This window comes from Staurois parvus, unplaced genomic scaffold, assembly GCF_062004578.1.
Source record: "Staurois parvus isolate SC_StPar_1 unplaced genomic scaffold, SC_StPar_1.0 ptg001882l, whole genome shotgun sequence".
Taxonomy (NCBI): domain Eukaryota; kingdom Metazoa; phylum Chordata; class Amphibia; order Anura; family Ranidae; genus Staurois; species Staurois parvus.
Genome location: NW_028319678.1, coordinates 138,239 through 158,292, shown reverse-complemented (window position 1 = coordinate 158,292; position 20,054 = coordinate 138,239). Strand labels below are relative to the sequence as shown.

Sequence of the window (20,054 nt, the reverse complement as noted above, 5' to 3'; positions counted from 1 at the left end):
AATGATGGGGCACTATTCCTTCCACTGATACCAATGATGGGGCACTATTCCTCTCACTGATACCAATGATGGGGCACTATTCCTCTCACTGATACCAATGATGGGGCACTATTCCTCCCACTGACACCAATGATGGGTCACTATTCCTCCCACTGATACCAATGATGGGTCACTATTCCTCCCACTGGCACCAATGATGGGGCACTATTCCTCTCACTGATACCAATGATGGGGCACTATTCCTCCCAATGACAACAATGATGGCACACTATTTTCCTGACTGATACCAATGGTAGGGCACTTGTCAGGGCTCCCAGGTGTGACCAGAGGTGTGTGACTGACGCAGGGAAACGCAGACTTCAGATATGTGATAAACAATATAATTTATTAACACTAACCATACAAACATAAACGCAGTGCAATACTAAAACATAATACAGTGCAAACAAACCAAACCAACCACCCACAGATAACAGTACATACAAGCAAGCGTCGTCAGGCAGGCCGGGTCAATATCAATAGGGCAGGTAGGTACAGGGGGAGCAAGCGGAGATGGGTCGGGGTCACAGGCCAGGTTCAGCAGGTAGCTAGCAGCGTAGTACAGAGGGTCAGGCAGAGGGATGGTCAGGGTCACAAGCCAGGGATCAGAACAGGTAGCAAGCAGCGTGGTACAGAGGGTCAGGCAGAGGGATGGTCAGGAGCGAGCCGGGATCAGAGCAGGAGAAGTCAGCAGCGGTTCAGATCAGGCAGGGTCAGCAAAGGAACAGAAACAGGATGCAGGACAGATACAGGGCCCAGTACAAACACAACACCAAGGCGGAGTCTGCAAGTCTGGCCATCCCTTAAATACACCAGTATCATCAGTTCCAGGTGTTAGCTGGCTGAAAGGTTGAGTCTCTGATTGCTGGGAGCACCCGCTGGCCAGCCCTGGTACTGCAGATCAAAAGGCAGGCGAGTCCCACCATTGCTGGCCAGTCCATTCCTGACAGCACTCTTCCTCCCACTGACACCAACAATAGAGTACAATTCATTTGTTTTTACTCCTGCTGACGACCAAATTTGCGGCAATTGTTTACTCCCACTGATACTGGGGCATCTTGTACTCCTACTGGCCACAGTCTGCCTTGCCTAAAGTCTGAAGGGTCCTTTTTTGGAGACCCCTGCTTCTACAGCATACAAGTACATTTTAGACAATTGTCCTTTTCCAACCTTGTGACAGCAGTTTGGTTGAAGCCCTGATCTGTTCCAGCAAGTCTGTGTCCCTGTGCAGAAACTCAACTCCATAAATACATGGTTTGATGACTTTGGTGTGGAGCAACGGACCTCAACCCTACTGAACACCTTTGGGATGAATGATGTGTTTTTCTTGAGCCATGCCCCTGCCTCTTCATGTTTGCCATTTTTGAGACATGAGGCAAATACATGGCTACAACTGAACTCTGAGAAAGCTAAAGTCCCTCCCTGTAAGGGTTAAGTGCTTGTTTATGCCAAGGGGGACTGGGTACAGCAACTTTACTTACCTGATCCTCCACTCCAAGGGGCTAGACCAGTCCCCGCAGCCTCCGCTCCCCTAAGCTCCTGCAGCGTAAGGTCCTCTGATGTCACCAAGACAAAGGCTCATATCCCTGCAATAGTATACTGAGCGACAGTGCCCGCTGGAGCATAGGGCAGCATCATCTGGGGAGTGGAGGATCGGGTAAGCAAAAGTGCTTTTCTAAAGCCCCCTGGCAGAAACAAGCATAAACTTTGCATTGTGAGTGGCTTTTCTGAGTTGCGTTTTTACCATTAATTGGAGGACTTTATTCAGCCTTTTATAGAGTGAGATTATTTGTATATGTGTGACAATTTGTCTTTATTTTAATGTTCATGTACCCTTGAAAAGGGAATGGGCTCCTCTCTGAAATACAAGGGTTCTTCAAAAAGTTTCTACAATTTTTAAAACTCTGTTTTGTAAGAAAAAGAGAGGAAACATTTTGAAGACCCCCCTCGTATGTTCAGCTTTTTAAAATCAAAACTAGATCCTTTTGAAACATTTAAAAAGGTCTCCCCTTAGACAGGGCTGTCTTAATACATGGTGCATGGAGGCCCCATGATCAGGGCAAGGACAAGGGGGGTTGGGCGCTGTGTTGGGGGGTGCACTGTCTGGACCCAACCCCTCTGCGCCATGCCCTCTCCAAAACTTTCTCTATCCTGTCTAAACCATCAAATGACTATGTGCCACATTTTATACAAAAGTGGGAATGGGACATTTGACATTTACTGATAAACGGCGAGACGGTATTCTGTTCTTTGCCCATCACTCCTCTATAGTCAGTAGGCTTCAAGAATCAGGATTTAAAGTTCTGACGTGATGGTACAGGGTACCTACCCTTTTGCACAGGATCTACCCCGCAGTCTCACCGACATGTTGGTGTTGCCAACAAGATAATGTTACCATGCTACATATTCTCTGGATGTGTCCCCATGTCCACCCCTTCTGGGACTCGATTTTGGATCTGGTCTTCAAGTTGACCAATATAAATATAGCACTACTCCTATAGGAGTTGCTGGATGATTTTTGGGCTCCCTGTTGCTCTGGACCCCTCTCTGAAAGCCTAACCCCTGCTAACACCAGAGTACACTTTTAATCGCTATAAATTACCACCAGGAAGTAAACTCACACACTGATTGGAGTAAACTTGTAAGAGGTTTATAGTGGATTGAAATGTAGCTTGGTTACCCAGCATAAACAAAATCAGCATATGCAGAGTCAGTTGTTACTTGTGTCAACTTTAAACAAAGGAAAGACAACACTGATCACAGAGCCACTAATAGGGTTAGCAGGCCCCTGCTTTTTAGAAACTAACCCAATACCTTTATCTTGAGGTGGCTTTATAGTCCTCAGTGAGCAACGAGAACTATCAATAGAGGCAAGGCTAGCTCACTATGGGCCCTCAGGACCTGATGGCAGGGATGTAGTCTGAAATAAGAGTTTTTTTTACCCCTGAAGTAACCAATGTCCCCTTTAAGTGCAGTGAAGAAACTTCTGCACGCATGATGGGGCCCAGTTGGTGCACAATGAAAAGAAGTATGAATAGTGATGCTCTGAAGAACAATGCAATGAAGCAAAGGAGGAACAGCAATCCCCTTGAAAGTGGCAGTGAACTGGTGTAATGTCCTGTTAAGTGCACTGGTCACTAGTAAGTAGAGTTGAAGAAAAAGGATGTTAAGCTGGAAGAAGTGATTGTTGATACAGGGCAGCTCGTCTCTGGACTGCAAGACTATTGGTACAATAGGGAAAGGTCTCTTTATAAGGGTAAATTGATGATAGTGACACGGCCGGGGTTTGGCCTGCAGGATAGCTGTCCTGCTATCAGTGCTGGTGTCAAAGCTGTGTCAAGTGTAGGTAACCAACAATGACTGGAGGAACTAGGCCACAACTTATAGTGACTGTATGCGATGTCTGCAACTGTGTGGAGGAAATAACAACTATGGAGCAAGTGTCAGTGTTCCTTTCCCTAGGCAAGGCTTGGCAATCTCTCACCTGAGGATCCTTGTAATCTTTCTCTCTCTCCAGATGGGGCCCACTCAAACTCTCCGGTCTCGCCTGCAGCGTTACATCTGGTCACCTGCTGGCAGATCAGCTCTCTGGATCAAGTGGCAAGGTCAGCGACCAGCAGATTCCCTTCTCTTTCCTCCCGCAGACTGGATTGGCTCTCAGGTGATCTACACACTCCTCTCTCTAGATCTCTCCCCTCTCACTTCCTGTCCAGTCTCCCAGGCTTTTACATATATATGCCCCCGTTCACACACCATCTCCTCTGGGAAATGTAGTTTCTAATTGCACTGCTCCTCAGCAAAGTCCTGCGATTCATCATACAAGTTCCATAGAATTGTTCTTCAACATGTGAAAACCATCGTTCTGCAGGACGCTGCCATCTTGTATTGGCTTCAACATCCTGCATCAAACATTTATAGTAATGTGTTACATATGCTTAGAGAACAGGCCAGGAACGTGTCTACTTCACTTAATACGTAGATACTCGAGATCTCTTCTGATACACTTACTGAATGCAGCAAAAATCTGCATCCCTCAAAAAGGGAAATGCTCAGATCATCTGACGGGGGATCGCTGCGGTGAATGAAATTGCCGAAAAGGAATGTTTAATGGCAGCTATGAGACGGAAGGAGGGGCGGTGCCGCAAAACATAGTATTATGGGCATGATTTTCAATATTCCAGTGAATTCCAGTAACTACAACGCCCATGTGTCCTCTGCACTTTCTTACCACATTCTGCCAGAGGACAGTCATAAATAGAGATGCCGGAGTGGGCCGTGACATGTTGGAGTCTCGGTTGTAATACTACCTACCTCCACTTTCCCTCCACTCCAACAACCCCCCCCTTCCCACACACACACTTTTTTTCTCTCTCTCCTTACTCTGTTCCTCTATCCTGTCTTTCCTACTAACGCACTTTTACACCTATATCATAGGACATGCGATGTGTGTCAGCTGGCAAATAGCCTGTTAGTAATTTGGAGCACTATTGCAGTGCTGCTGACTTACCCTTTTTTGATTCTGTGCTCTTAGTTGTTTTGTTTTTTTTTTTAAAGTTCTATCTCGGAGAATACTGAAAAAAGTTTTGTGCCATTATCTCCTTCTTGTAAGATTTCCTGTTTTGTTGAAGTACGCAATAAAAGTTTTAACTTTAACCCCTTCGAGCCTGAGGGTAAAACAAATCTTAATGCCTAAGCACAATTTTGCAACTTTGATGTGTTAGTAAAACCGTACATATCATCACAACTGCTTTGTGCATCCAGGTGGATTATACCGCATTTTTTTTAGGACAAATTGGGCTCTCATTTGGTGGTAAATGATAATGATTTTTTTTATTATCAAAGGAAAACTGGCCTAAAATAGTAAAAAACAAAATTTTTTCTTTAATATTTAGCTGTATATTTCTTGCTATTACCATAACTAACCACCAAAGAACAGAAAAAACATTTTCTCTAGCTCCTGATGATCGCAGCAATACCACATGTGTGTATGTTAGTTTGTACCTGTAATATGGCCCAGAAACAATAGTGTACATTTTGCTTTTTTTATATCCTGCCACTAACTGACACTGATACTAATTTAAAAATTAAAAAAAAAAATCGACCAAAAATAAAACAAATACTGACCCTGACCTTTGACCATGACCTTGAACCAAACACTAACCCTGGCACTGAACTACATCAAACCTTGATTAGGTATTTTTTTATTATTATTATTATTATTATTTTTATTTATTCTATTTTTTTTACACACACTTGTTTTTTTTCTCTCTGAAAGGACAGAAAGAGATACAATGTACCTCTCTCCTCCATTCAGAGACAGAAAACAAGGGGGGCGGGCTTCACAGTAACTGATCACTGTGATAGCCAATCAAAGGATATCACAGCGATCAGGTGACCTGGAATCTGGAGTTCCGGGTCTCAATCATTAGAACAGGACCCCGGGAGGCCCCTGTCTCTGTGCTGGGAGCATGCCATGCAGCACAAAGACAGGCTTCCACATGGAAAAAAGCCCAGTCCAGTGGGGCCGCTAATTTGCATGTGGTCAGCGTCAAAGGGTTAAAAAAAAAAATGCACAAATGAGGGCAAATCAGGATCAGGATAGTCGCTAGAAGGGCCACCATAGTAGGACCTCACATCTCCCCAATATAGTCAGGGATTAGTCCTCCATTGGAGGACAGACTCATAGTGCAATTCAGTCCTGCAAAGTTTATTGCTTAAAAAGAAACCAATGGGTGCTCACATAAGGAAGAAAATAACAAGGCGTTGCCTATCAAACTCAACAAGCCGAGTTAAATTTCCTCCGGCTGTGAAACAAAGCATCATGGCCTCAGCACGTGTAAAAGCCCCTTTGGCTGTATGTTATGGCTAGTCAGAAGTGGTGGAGAAATCATGGCTCAACTGTCTGTTTTTACCGACCCTTGATGGTTATTTGTTTCTCTCCAAAATAAGAACATCTGGGGACTATGGTCTTGTATATCAGAGTACAGGAGGCATTTCATATAGGAGAAGCTAGAAACTAAAAGAAACAAGAAAAGCTTTAAGAAGTGAATAGGTCCTTTTTTTATGTCCTAAAAATACTATTTTCATACATGAAATTTGATTAAAGAGGAGTTCCCCTCCCAAAAATCTAAAGGCAGCAGCTACAAATACTGTAGCTGCTGACTTTTAATAATAGGGCACTTACCTGTCCAGGGATCCAGCGGTGTTCTCACCCCGAGCCGATTCTTCAATGAAGCCTTGTCAGGACCAGGTGCCCCCCAAAAGGTGTCAAATGTGGCAGTGGAGGGGGGAGGAGGCAGCTAAGCGGAGCTTCCATTTTTGAGTGGAACTCTGATTTAAGAAGACACATTTGTTGCACATACTGAATGGTTTCCCACATACAACAAATGCTCAGGGCTCAATGCCATGGATAACAATAGGTGACCATAACATACTGGGCGTTGCAGCTTCTGACTGTTTGCGTAGAAGGCAAAGTTCATTTTCTGTTTTCTTAACTAAGTGATAGGAAACATTTGTTTAGTTTCTTATCCCAGAAACTAAGAGAAAGGAGGAGACCTGTTTCCATTACTTCATATGCAAAATGGCATCTGCTGTTCTAGGAGAGGAGCTGAGCTGTTCCATCTGCCTGAACCTTTACACGGAACCGGTGTCACTGAGATGTGGACACATCTTCTGCCGGGATTGTATTGTGACTGTTCTGGATACACAGGAGACGTCTGGAGTTTATTTCTGTCCGGAGTGTAGAGAGGAGTATGTGGAGCGTCCTGTACCAGAAAAGAAGAGGAAGCTGTATGATATCATGGGGGAATTCAGATCTCCTCAACCCAAAACAGAGAAATTCAGATCTCAACCCAAAACAGAGAAGTCCAAGATCTTCTGTACATACTGCGTGGACTCCCCTGTACTGGCATCCAAGACATGTCTACAGTGTGAGACCTCTTTGTGTGAGAAACATCTGATGGCTCATAATAAATCAGTGGATCATGTTTTAAGTGAACCTACCACATCCTTTGCCAACATAAAATGCCCCATACACAAGGAGATCCTAAAATATTACTGCACAAAAGATAATGTTTGTATCTGTATGTCCTGCTGGGTGGCTGGAGACCATGTGGGGCACAAGATGGCACTTTTCAAGGAAGCCTATGAGAATAAGAAAGAAAAACTCAAAGACGATAGAGTGAAACTGAACCATGATAGACAGGAGATTGAGATGAGAATCCAAAATCTGAAAAACCATGACATGAAAGAAGGAAAAAAAGCAGCTGAAGTCACTAGGAGAGTCAATGAGCTGTTTAGAGACATTAGGAAACATCTAGATGATGAAGAGAAGAGAGTCCTGACTGAGGTCTCCAGACAGAAGGACAAGATCTTCCAATCAGTCTCGAATTTGGTCAAGGAGCTAGAGGTACAGAAGGACAACCTGTGCAGGAAAGTTCATGACATAGAAGAGTTCCTTGATATTACTGATCAAATGACTTTCTTGAGGACAAAACTACAAAAGGATAAAATAAGTTTTAGTGGTGATATCAACAGTGATGTGAGTGAGGCTGGATGCTTGGATGAGGTGATGATCTCACTGGTGTTAAACAGAGGACTTCATCTTTTTACTGAAAATTTAAAACAACAAAAGAAAAGCCAGAAGTTCTTAGTGACCGAAAATTCAGATGTCCTCCTGGATCAAAATACAGCCAATCGTTTCATTACTGTATCACAGGATCTCAGATCTGCTACCTACATGGACACCAACCTGAAGAAACTGATTGGCCCAGAGATGCTTGAAGGGGTTCAAGTGTTAAGTACACGCAGCTTCTCGGCAGGGAAACATTACTGGGAGGTGGATGTGAGTGGAGCAAAGGAATGGCTGATAGGTGTAGCTGCTCCTAGTCAAAAGTCTAAAATGTCTTTTGAGATTGTTACCAAGTCACAGTATATTGAATGCAATAAAAAGCAAGACACTTTTGGTTTCACTGCAAAGCCAAGGGCTGTTGATTTCAATGACAAGTCATGGGCTATTGGTTTCAATGACAAGTCATGGGCTTTACAGTTTTTCAGGGAGCTTATAGCTAGTCATAATGATGTACATAAAACCATTGTTTTGAACTCTCTTGTACAAACTGTGGGGATCTTTCTGGATTATGATGTTGGCCGTCTGTCCTTCTACCAACTGTGTGATCCAATCAGACACCTCCACACCTTCACCACCACCTTTACTGAACCCCTCCATGCTGCTTTTACTTTGCCCAAAAGTGGCTGTGTCAGAATCATACCCTAAAATGTCATACAAAGCAGGTCACATACTGTATGTACTGTAATTTCCAACTTTAATAGTATTAAATGGCACATGCTCCTAAGAATCGGAAAAGGTGATTTTAATTTTGGGGCATCTCTGAATTCCTTATGGTGTGCTTGTCACCAAAACACACAAAAAAAAGAAGAAGTACATAAAGACAACCTGTTGAAATACACAGGCAACTCAGTGGACAGTCTTTGCTCTCTGAAGGTCTTTGATTTCTGCATCCCCATGCTGTGTGCTGTGGCTCCCCCTGGCTGCTTCCTCACTAGTGTGTTACTGCAGCTCTAAAGTATGCTGAAAATTCCAGGGGTGGCTGAAGCTCTACAACAGCGCAAAGGTCAGCGGCAATGTTTACTGTTCCTAAGCAGTGCACTAAAAACATTTTTTTTAAACTTCTTCTAAAATTAGCAGTGCACTTTCTTGTATGTGAGTGTGCCTAGGCACTCCTGTACCTACAGCCTCATAGCTGTATATTTGCAGTGTGAGATCTAAGGCACTGCTGCCTCTGCTAGTATCAGGAGATTTGGAGTGAGATTTGATGATGTCACTACTGTGCTACTGACTGTTCTCCTTGCTGGAGACTCTGACATGAGGAAGTAAAGCCCTGCCTCTACCAAGATGGCCACCTCCATACAGAGACACAGTGCAGAACAAGGCATGGAAAGTCAGTAATGGGGAAAATATCAGCTGGAAAGAGGCCACAGGCAATACTGGTAACTACGCCTTTAGCCTCTGTCTGCCTTTTTTGGACACAGCTTCCAAAGTTCTTTAATGGGTTGACTGTCTTTACATATTTTCAGTAACCAATAAAAACTTGTTCTTAGGGAAAACCTTTATATGGCGGCCTCAGTAACTACATTTGTTTAGTTTTGGATAGATTTTGGATAGATTTGTTATTTCACTATTTCCTTTGATTTCAATCGTTTCATTCAGATCCCGCATAATAATAATAAATCCTGTATAATAATAATTCAGATGATTAGTTTTTGGAATTTGCTTAGTTTAGTTATGTTGATTCTTTTTTGAACGTATTAGAAATTTCTGAAAGTATTAACATTTGAATCAAAAATATTGAATCAATCCAAATGCATTGTGAAAAATAGGGGATTGTTGAGAAGCGGGCGGCAGCCGCGTCCCTATACAAATATGATTCGTCTGCTGTCAGTGGGATACACCGCAGAATGTAAATAAAACAAATGCTAGATTAAGAAATTAAAAAGAAAAAAACAGCATGGAGAGCCTCCCAATCCATTCCAGGCCCTTCTGGTCTGATATGGATTTTAAGGTGAACCCCACACCAAAAAAAGGTATGGGGTCCCCCCCAAAATTCATACCAGATCCTTCACTGGGCATCTAGCTCGGCAGGCCACGAAGGGGGGAGACGAGTGAGCACCCCCCGAACCATGCCAGGCCACATGCCCTCAACACGGAGGGTGCTTTGGGCAGGGGGCTCCCCCCTCCCCCACAGCACCTTGTCTCCATGTTGATGGGAAAAGGGCCTCTTCCCCACAACCTTGGTCCTGTGGTTGTGGGGGTCTGCGGGTGGGGGCTTATCACAATTTGGAAGATTCCAGCCCCCCCATGTGAATGAGTATGAGGCAAATAGTACCCCTACTCATTCAGTTAGCAAAAACACACACAATAGTTTTTGACAAGTCCTTTAAAAAAACGCCGACCTGCGTGAAACCCCCCCCTAAACCCAAATAACATGATGTGTCTTGCCCCAGGACTCACGCTGAATGGCAGGTAAACATGGGGGGGGGTGTCACCTGGTGACATCACTGGGTGACCCCGCCTCCATGTTTACTGGTCATTCGGGGAATGACACTCACCCAGTGACAGGTACACATAGAGACGGGTCACCTGGTGATGCCGGATCATTTGTTTCATTTGGATGCTTCAAACATCTGAATGAAATGAATTAATTTTGTTGTTTTGTTGTAATTTATTTTGGATTTGTTGAAATTCGTTACTGCTGTAATTTGGAAATTCAGATACATCAGAATCTCCAAATAACAAACCGCACATCTCTATCAATAAAAAATAGCTAGGCATGAGAGGGGACAGACCTATGGCAAGGTGGAGTTTATAAAAAATCTTCCTTATCAAATGATATACAGAATATTTAGTTTTAATTAGATTATGATTAGTATCTATCTAGATCTTGGGCCTTGGGAATTTAAAGTGTTACTAAACCCCGGACCCTGCATTCACTATATCTGCTCTCCCCGGACCCTGCATTCACTATATCTGGTCTCCCTGGACCCTGCATTCACTATATCCGGTCTCCCCGGACCCTGCATTCACTATATCCGCTCTCCCCGGACCCTGCATTCACTATATCCGCTCTCCCCGGACCCTGCATTCACTATATCTGCTCTCCCCGGACCCTGAATTCACTATATCCGGTCTCCCAGGACCCTGCATTCACTATATCCGCTCTCCCTGGACCCTGCATTCACTATATCTGCTCTCCCCGGACCCTGCATTCACTATATCCACTCTCCCCGGACCCTGCATTCACTATATCCACTCTCCCCGGACCCCGCATTCACTATATCTGGTCTCCCCGGACCCTGCATTCACTATATCTGGTCTCCCTGGACCCTGCATTCACTATATCCGCTCTCCCCAGACTCTGCATTCACTATATCCACTCTCCCCAGACCCTGCATTCACTATATCTGTTCTCCCCGGACCCTGCATTCACTATATCCACTCTCCCCGGACCCTGCATTCACTATATCCGCTCTCCCCGGACCCTGCATTCACTATATTCGCTCTCCCCGGACCCTGCATTCACTATATCTGCTCTCCCCGGATCCTGCATTCACTATATCTGCTCTCCCTCGACTCTGTACTATATCTGATCTCCCCGGACCCTGCATTCACTATATTCGCTCTCCCCGGACCCTGCATTCACTATATCTGATCTCCCCGGACCCTGCATTCACTATATCCGGTCTCCCGGACCCTGCATTCACTATATCTGGTCTTCCCGGACCCTGAATTCACTATATCTGGTCTCCCCGGACCCTGCATTCACTATATCCGGTCTCCCCAGACCCCGCATTCACTATATCCTCTCTCCCCGGACCCTGCATTCACTATATCCGCTCTCCCCGGACCCTGCATTCACTATATCTGATCTCCCCGGACCCTGCATTCACTATATCCGCTCTCCCCGGACCCCGCATTCACTATATCCGGTCTCCCCGGACCCTGCATTTACTATATCAGCTCTCCCCGGACCCTGCATTCACCATATCAGCTCTCCCCGGACCCCGCATTCACTATATCTGGTTTCCCCAGACCCTGCATTCACTATATCCGCTCTCCCCGGACCCCGCATTCACTATATCTGGTCTCCCCGGAACCTGCATTCACTATATCTGGTCTCCCTGGACCCTGCATTCACTATATCCGCTCTCCCCAGACTCTGCATTCACTATATCCACTCTCCCCAGACCCTGCATTCACTATATCTGTTCTCCCCGGACCCTGCATTCACTATATCCACTCTCCCCGGACCCTGCATTCACTATATCCGCTCTCCCCGGACCCTGCATTCACTATATCTGATCTCCCCGGACCCTGCATTCACTATATCCGGTCTCCCCGGACCCCGCATTCACTATATCCGGTCTCCCCGGACCCTGCATTTACTATATCAGCTCTCCCCGGACCCTGCATTCACTATATCAGCTCTCCCCGGACCCCGCATTCACTATATCTGGTTTCCCCAGACCCTGCATTCACTATATCCGCTCTCCCCGGACCCCGCATTCACTATATCTGGTCTCCCCGGAACCTGCATTCACTATATCTGGTCTCCCTGGACCCTGCATTCACTATATCCGCTCTCCCCAGACTCTGCATTCACTATATCCACTCTCCCCAGACCCTGCATTCACTATATCTGTTCTCCCCGGACCCTGCATTCACTATATCCACTCTCCCCGGACCCTGCATTCACTATATCCGCTCTCCCCGGACCCTGCATTCACTATATCCGCTCTCCCCGGACCCTGCATTCACTATATCTGCTCTCCCTGGACTCTGTACTATATCTGATCTCCCCGGACCCTGCATTCACTATATCTATCCTCTCTCCCCGGACCCTGCATTCACTATATTCGCTCTCCCCGGACCCTGCATTCACTATATCCGGTCTCCCAGGACCCTGCATTCACTATATCCGCTCTCCCTGGACCCTGCATTCACTATATCTGCTCTCCCCGGACCCTGCATTCACTATATCCACTCTCCCCGGACCCTGCATTCACTATATCTGGTCTCCCCGGACCCTGCATTCACTATATCCGGTCTCCCCAGACCCCGCATTCACTATATCCTCTCTCCCCGGACCCTGCATTCACTATATCCGCTCTCCCCGGACCCTGCATTCACTATATCTGATCTCCCCGGACCCTGCATTCACTATATCCGGTCTCCCCGGACCCCGCATTCACTATATCCGGTCTCCCCGGACCCTGCATTTACTATATCAGCTCTCCCCGGACCCTGCATTCACTATATCAGCTCTCCCCGGACCCTGCATTCACTATATCTGGTCTCCCTGGACCCTGCATTCACTATATCCGCTCTCCCTGGACCCTGCATTCACTATATCCGCTCTCCCCAGACTCTGCATTCACTATATCCACTCTCCCCAGACCCTGCATTCACTATATCTGTTCTCCCCGGACCCTGCATTCACTATATCCTCTCTCCCCGGACCCTGCATTCACTATATCCGCTCTCCCCGGACCCTGCATTCACTATATCTGATCTCCCCGGACCCTGCATTCACTATATCCGGTCTCCCCGGACCCCGCATTCACTATATCCGGTCTCCCCGGACCCTGCATTTACTATATCAGCTCTCCCCGGACCCTGCATTCACTATATCAGCTCTCCCCGGACCCCGCATTCACTATATCTGGTTTCCCCAGACCATGCATTCACTATATCCGCTCTCCCCGGACCCCGCATTCACTATATCTGGTCTCCCCGGAACCTGCATTCACTATATCTGGTCTCCCTGGACCCTGCATTCACTATATCCGCTCTCCCCAGACTCTGCATTCACTATATCCACTCTCCCCAGACCCTGCATTCACTATATCTGTTCTCCCCGGACCCTGCATTCACTATATCCACTCTCCCCGGACCCTGCATTCACTATATCCGCTCTCCCCGGACCCTGCATTCACTATATCCGCTCTCCCCGGACCCTGCATTCACTATATCTGCTCTCCCTGGACTCTGTACTATATCTGATCTCCCCGGACCCTGCATTCACTATATCTATCCTCTCTCCCCGGACCCTGCATTCACTATATTCGCTCTCCCCGGACCCTGCATTCACTATATCTGATCTCCCCGGACCCTGCATTCACTATATCCGGTCTCCCGGACCCTGCATTCACTATATCTGGTCTTCCCGGACCCTGAATTCACTATATCTGGTCTCCCCGGACCCTGCATTCACTATATCCGGTCTCCCCAGACCCCGTATTCACTATATCCTCTCTCCCCGGACCCTGCATTCACTATATCCGCTCTCCCCGGACCCTGCATTCACTATATCTGATCTCCCCGGACCCTGCATTCACTATATCCGGTCTCCCCGGACCCCGCATTCACTATATCCGGTCTCCCCGGACCCTGCATTTACTATATCAGCTCTCCCCGGACCCTGCATTCACTATATCAGCTCTCCCCGGACCCTGCATTCACTATATCTGGTCTCCCCGGACCCTGCATTCACTATATCCGCTCTCCCCGGACCCTGCATTCACTATATCCGCTCTCCCCGGACCCTGCATTCACTATATCTGATCTCCCCGGACCCTGCATTCACTATATCCGGTCTACCGAACCCTGCATTCACTATATCTGGCTCTTCCCGGACCCTGTATTCACTATATCCGCTCTCCCTGGACCCCACATTCACTATATCCGGTCTCCCCGAACCCCGCATTCACTATATCTGGTCTCCCCGGACCCTGCATTTACTATATCAGCTCTCCCCGGACCCTGCATTCACTATATCAGCTCTCCCCGGACCCTGCATTCACTATATCTGGTCTTCCCGGACCCTGCATTCACTATATCCGCTCTCCCCGGACCCTGCATTCACTATATCTGGTCTCCCCGGACCCTGCATTCACTATATCCGGTCTCCCCGGACCCTGCATTCACTATATCTGGTCTTCCCGGACCCTGTATTCACTATATCCGCTCTATCTGGACCCCGCATTCACTATATCCGGTCTCCCCGGACCCTGCATTCACTATATCCGGTCTCCCCGGTCCCTGCATTCACTATATCTGGTCTCCCCGGACCCTGCATTCACTATATCTGGTCTCCCTGGACCCTGCGTTTACTATATCTGGTCTCCCACAGTACACAGAACATGGTAATGCAATTATTTTAGTAAATATAAACTCCCCCAATCCCCCATCTTAGCAAAATTGCCCCCCCCCCAAAAAAAAATTCCCCTCCTAGCATAAATCCCCCACCCCTGTACTATATTACCTCTTCTAGCACAAACCCCTCCAAATCCTCCCACCTAACAAAAAATAATTTCCCCCCATTCTCCCTAAAACAACCCCCCCCCCAAATCTGCCCCTCCTAGAACAATTCTCCCCAAATTCCCCATTTTAAAACAAATACCCTCCCCCAATCTTTTTGTGGTGCCTTCCCCCACCTCACATGATACCAATGTGCCTAGTGTAGCTTCCCCCCCTTGTCCCAGGCCCTGCTTGTGTGAATGAGCCCCCTAACCTATATTAACACTTTGTATGAAAGGGGTGTGATATGGTAGCATATTATCAAGTAACCAATCTTTATTTATTACAGGTACTTATATAGTGCTGTCATTTTATGCAGAGCTTTACATATATATTGTACATTCACATCAGTCCCCGCCCCTGAGGAGCGTACAATCTAAGGTCCCTAACTCACATTCATACATACACATACTAGGGCCAATTTAGACAGGAGGCAATTATCCTCCCAGCATGTCTTTGGAGCGTGGGAGGAAATTGGAGTACCCAGAGGAAACCCACGCAGGCACAGGGAGAACATGCAAACTCCTGGCAGGAGGTGCTGTGGTTGGGATTCGAGCCAACGACCCGAGTACTGCCAGGTGGAAGTGCTAACCATTTAGCCACTGTGCTGCCCCATAGGACCAGTCTAATTCATGGCTTGCAACCATTCAGAACTCCTAATGTCAAATGATGGAGGCAGAATGAATTTCATTTCAGACACAGGATGGTGAGATGATGAATGCCAGGAGCTACTAGTGGGCTATCCCGGCATGTCCATATACTTAATAAAGAAGAAGTATCACTTTTGGACATTATTCAGTTCCCGATAGAACAAAATATGTGTAGTACTGTATGCCATCTTCCTAGTAATGCCATCTTCCTTCCTTGGAACATTAGCTGTGATGTTGGATTGGGTGCCCCTCCTTGGTACATGGCCGCCCAGTACTGCAGCTAGCAAGAAGATGGGTGCTTTGCAAGCAAGCGCCTATCTCCGGCTCCCAGCACTTGCCCAAGACAACACTGGCATGAGGAATGGAGAGGTGTGCCAGCTGTAGTGTTGGGTGGCCATTTGCCAATCTGCCCGGTCCAACATCACAGGTGGCATTACAGAGTACTTAGGAAGGTGGCATCAGGTACTACAGGTGGTTTGTCCCATTGAAAACTGAATAAGAAAGTGATATTTCCTATTTAAGCTATTGATTTGTTCAGTATAATGGTACTGTATATGGAATCTTCTGTCTTCTATATAGAATAGCATGCACACAAATGTTCTTCAATGTAAACTGATTGTAGATTTTCAAATTTAGATTCTGTGGATGTACCAAATAAATATCTTTTATTATGTTTTAAAGATCACTTGTGTGTGTCTGAATTCTCCCTACAGGTCATACACAGTGTATGTGATGTATGGTATATGGAGGCTTATTGAGCATTCATATCTAGAATATCACTCAAGCTGGAATTCTGTTCCCTAAGATGTTTTAAGGGCTCACTGGAAGATCTTCCTGGCATTTGTCAACCCATCCACTTAGGGACCGCCCCACATGGAAGAAAAATATATTTGAAATATATTTTAAAAATACTCTTCCCAAGTAGATTGCCATTACTTTGAAATACTACAATTTTGGCTGTATTCTATTCAATCTATTAAAATTTTATATATATATGTATATATATATATATATATATATATACATATATATATATATATATATATATATATATATATACACACACATATATACATACACATACATACATACACACAAAAATATTTTTAAAATACATTTCAAATATAGTGTATGTCTTTAAAAATACAAATCTACATTTTTGGAATGCATTTACAAATATATGTAAAAAGATATGTTTAGATGACTTTTTTATGTGTTAAAAAAAAATCTGAAGCCTATATTTAAAAATATATACTTTTAAAAATATATATTTTTAAAATATATTCTTCAGTTTTTTTTAACATATAAAAAAGTAATTTTAACATATCTTTTTACATATATTTGTAAATGCATTCCAAAAATGTAGATTTGTATTTTTAAAGACATACAGAATATTTGAACTGCATTTCAACAATTTCAACATGCGGGAGAGAAAGAGAGAGAGAGAGAGAGAGAGATGAAATATGTTTTGAAATATGTTTTGAAATATGTTTAATATGGCCAAAATTGTAGCATTTCAAATATATGGCAATATACTTGGGAAGAATATTTTTAAAATATATTTCAAATATATTTTTCTTCCATATGGGGCCTACTGCAGATTTACTGTGGCAGAGCGGTCCCACTGCGCGGAATTACATAGATGTCCGTGATCCTGCATTTCCAGGTAGGGGGCGTGCGCCCGCCACCCCGGGTATGCTGTCATTCACTACAGCACAAACGGATAAGTGGGTCCCGGGCCAATGATTTGTGTCCAGGACCTGCTGATCAGCTGAGTTAATGACAGAAGAGAGCCCTGTGTTGGTAAACAACACAGGGCTCTCTATCAGTGTAGCGATGTGACTGTTTTTTTTCTCCCTGCAAAGCAAGTATTGCTTAGTAAAAGCAGCACACGTTACACTTGTTAGGCACACAGTTAACCCTTTGATTGCCCCAAGATGTTAACCACTTCCCAGCCAGTGTCATTAGTAGTGTCAGTGTATATTACATTATACTCACTGTATTAGTGTCACTGTAATGATGGTGTGCAATGGGGACATAGAAGCTGTAGGCAACAGCCATCTTGTTAGGGTCTAAGCCATTTAGGATCTCAGTCAGTTAAAGTCTCAGCCATTTTGTTTTCATGAGCAGTGATCTTAGTTCCTCCCTCCCTCCTCCTGCAAACTGAAATTTGTAGCCATAACTTTTAACAAACTTCAAAAGAGCCTCTTATCTCAGTCAAGGACAACAGAATGCAACAAACAGACCTGGTCAGAGCTGGAAAACATTAATTGAGGTCTGCAGGATGTCTGTTTTTATGAACCATGAAAACCTCTTCCCTATGACCTATCCAAGTCGTCACACATGACCTGTAAGGCCATTAAAGCTCTATGAATGCAGAGCGTGCCATAAAACGTCTATTTCACATACACTTCGTCAAATCCAACAGGAACCGGAGACATTAATATTAGGTATATATTAGAATGGGGAATATCATACCATATAAATCAAGGTCATACATGACTATGTTAGCACATACAAATGGGGAAAAAGCATTCTCCTACCTCCTGGGTGACAGATCCATCCAAGATATGCTGTGTTTGGTATTTCTGGAAACAAAATATAATTCTCCTATATTTTTTAATGTCCTTTTCCATCTTAATAAAGTTCCAATACCTTGTTACGCAGGACTTTTGACAGTTCTTTTCTGATCCCCATGGGTCAGTATCTACCTAGTCAGTGCTTCCACGTAAGAGCTAACAAACTCATTGACTATTTATACACTGAAACTAATTGCAATTTAAAAAGCCACAGATGTGGGACATGAACCTCTAATTGGCATTGTAACCCGTGTGTGTCACCTTGTGTGTCTGTACCAAGACCAAACATTCCAGGGGAGGGAAACTTCTGATCCGGGACATTTGGCTGATTTCTGTTATCAATATGATTTAAAAAGGAGCCAAACAACTATTTGATAATAAATGGCTTCATATGATCATCATCCTTCAATAAAAGCACATTTTTTGGCATGATCAGTTTTATTTTCAATATGAATACCAAAATGTCACAATTTCTGCTAGGGGATGCAAACTTTTGAGCACAACTGTACAGAGAGTATCCACTACTCTGCTAGAAGAGCTGCAGCCTACAGATAGTGTTTTTTTTTTTTTTTTATATCCTGGACTTTTTTAATCTGGATGTCCCCTTTCTCTCTTTTGCGCTAGTGAACTTTATTTATTTCGCTTCAATATGATGACACTGTACTGCACTGGTGACAGTATGTAAAAAAAATAAACATTTTATTTAACTTCTCCATTTTCCAAAAAATTGTGACAAAAAATCCAACTTCCAAAAACTTGCCATGCCTCCTACTCTATGCCTTACTGTCTACTTTCCTGGCATTTTAAGAGGCTCAAGAAATGAAATAGGCCAATAGTACATCAGGACCAATCAATTTTCAAATATATATACCCTAGTTCATAGACGCTATAACACACAAACCAAGTAATATGCACTTATTGGGATTTTATTTTACCAAAGACATGTAGCAGAATACATTTTGGCCTACATTTATGGAGAAATTTGATTAAAGGTTTTAAATTTACATTTTTTGTTGATATGTTTTATAACAGAAAGTCGAAAATATTTTTTTTTCAAAATTTTTAGTCCTTTTTAATTTATATAATAAAAAATAAGTGGTGATCAAATACCACCAAAATAAAGCTCTTTTTATGTAACAAATTATATAAATTTAATTTGGATACAGTGTTGCCTGGCTGTGCAATTACCAGTTAAAGTAGTAGCTTTCTTTTGGTGGTATTTGATGACCACCAGGGGCGGACTGACAACTCATGGGGCCCCCAGGCAATAGGGGATCATGGGGCCCCTGTGTCCTTGCCCAAACTCAAAAAAGTCTACGAAAAAGGTACCAGGGGCATCTCATGGGGCTCCCTACTGACCCCGGGCCCTTGGGCAGTGCCCGAGTTTCCAAATGGTCAGTCCGCCCCTGATCACCACTTATTTTTTTATTATATAAATCAATAGCATAAAATGACCTGGTCATGAAGGGGGTAAAACCTTCCTGGGGCTCAAGTGGTTAACATGGTTATTTGTTTCCAATAAAAAAAAAAGGACTTTTTGGGACTACTATCTTGATTTTCGGAGTAAAGCAGCTATTTCGCAGTTAACACTGATAGAAACAAGAAATAAAAAAGAAAAGTGAGTAGTGTCTATTTTGACATCTTGAAAATACTGTATATTTTTTATGTGAAGCTAGATGAAGGAGAACAAGGTAATTGTTCCTGCTATGATTTCATGCAAACAGCCAAAGCTTAGTGTTTTCTGCCTTGGAATGTGTTCAAGGCTCTCTGGGTCCTGCAGCTCAGCACCTCCCTGTTTAGGTAATAGAAGGGAGAGTTTCGTTTCTTGTCATTCTTATTTGCATAAGAGACTGGAAAGATTGGTTTTGTTTCTTATTCACATAACCAGGAGAAGGGAGGAGATATCTTCAT

General features: G+C 44.4%; 1 protein-coding gene across 1 annotated transcript; it reads left to right on the top strand.

Moving 5' to 3' along the window:
* Positions 1-6,619: 6,619 nt before the first annotated feature.
* Positions 6,620-8,618, top strand: LOC149433884 (E3 ubiquitin-protein ligase TRIM62-like). Its single transcript, XM_089664324.1, has 2 exons — positions 6,620-7,954; positions 8,045-8,618. The coding sequence occupies exons 1-2, from the start codon at positions 6,620-6,622 to the stop codon at positions 8,312-8,314; spliced, it is 1,605 nt and encodes a 534-aa protein (XP_089520450.1). The 3' UTR covers positions 8,315-8,618.
* Positions 8,619-20,054: the final 11,436 nt, after the last annotated feature.

Excerpts from the sequence above, each read along its gene's own strand:
- LOC149433884 (XM_089664324.1), top strand. The coding sequence starts at position 6,620 with ATGGCATCTGCTGTTCTAGGAGAGGAGCTGAGCTGTTCCATCTGCCTG. Across the intron at positions 7,955-8,044 it reads CTAAAATGTCTTTTGAGATT|TCATGGGCTATTGGTTTCAA; the intron begins GTTACCAAGTCA and ends TTCAATGACAAG.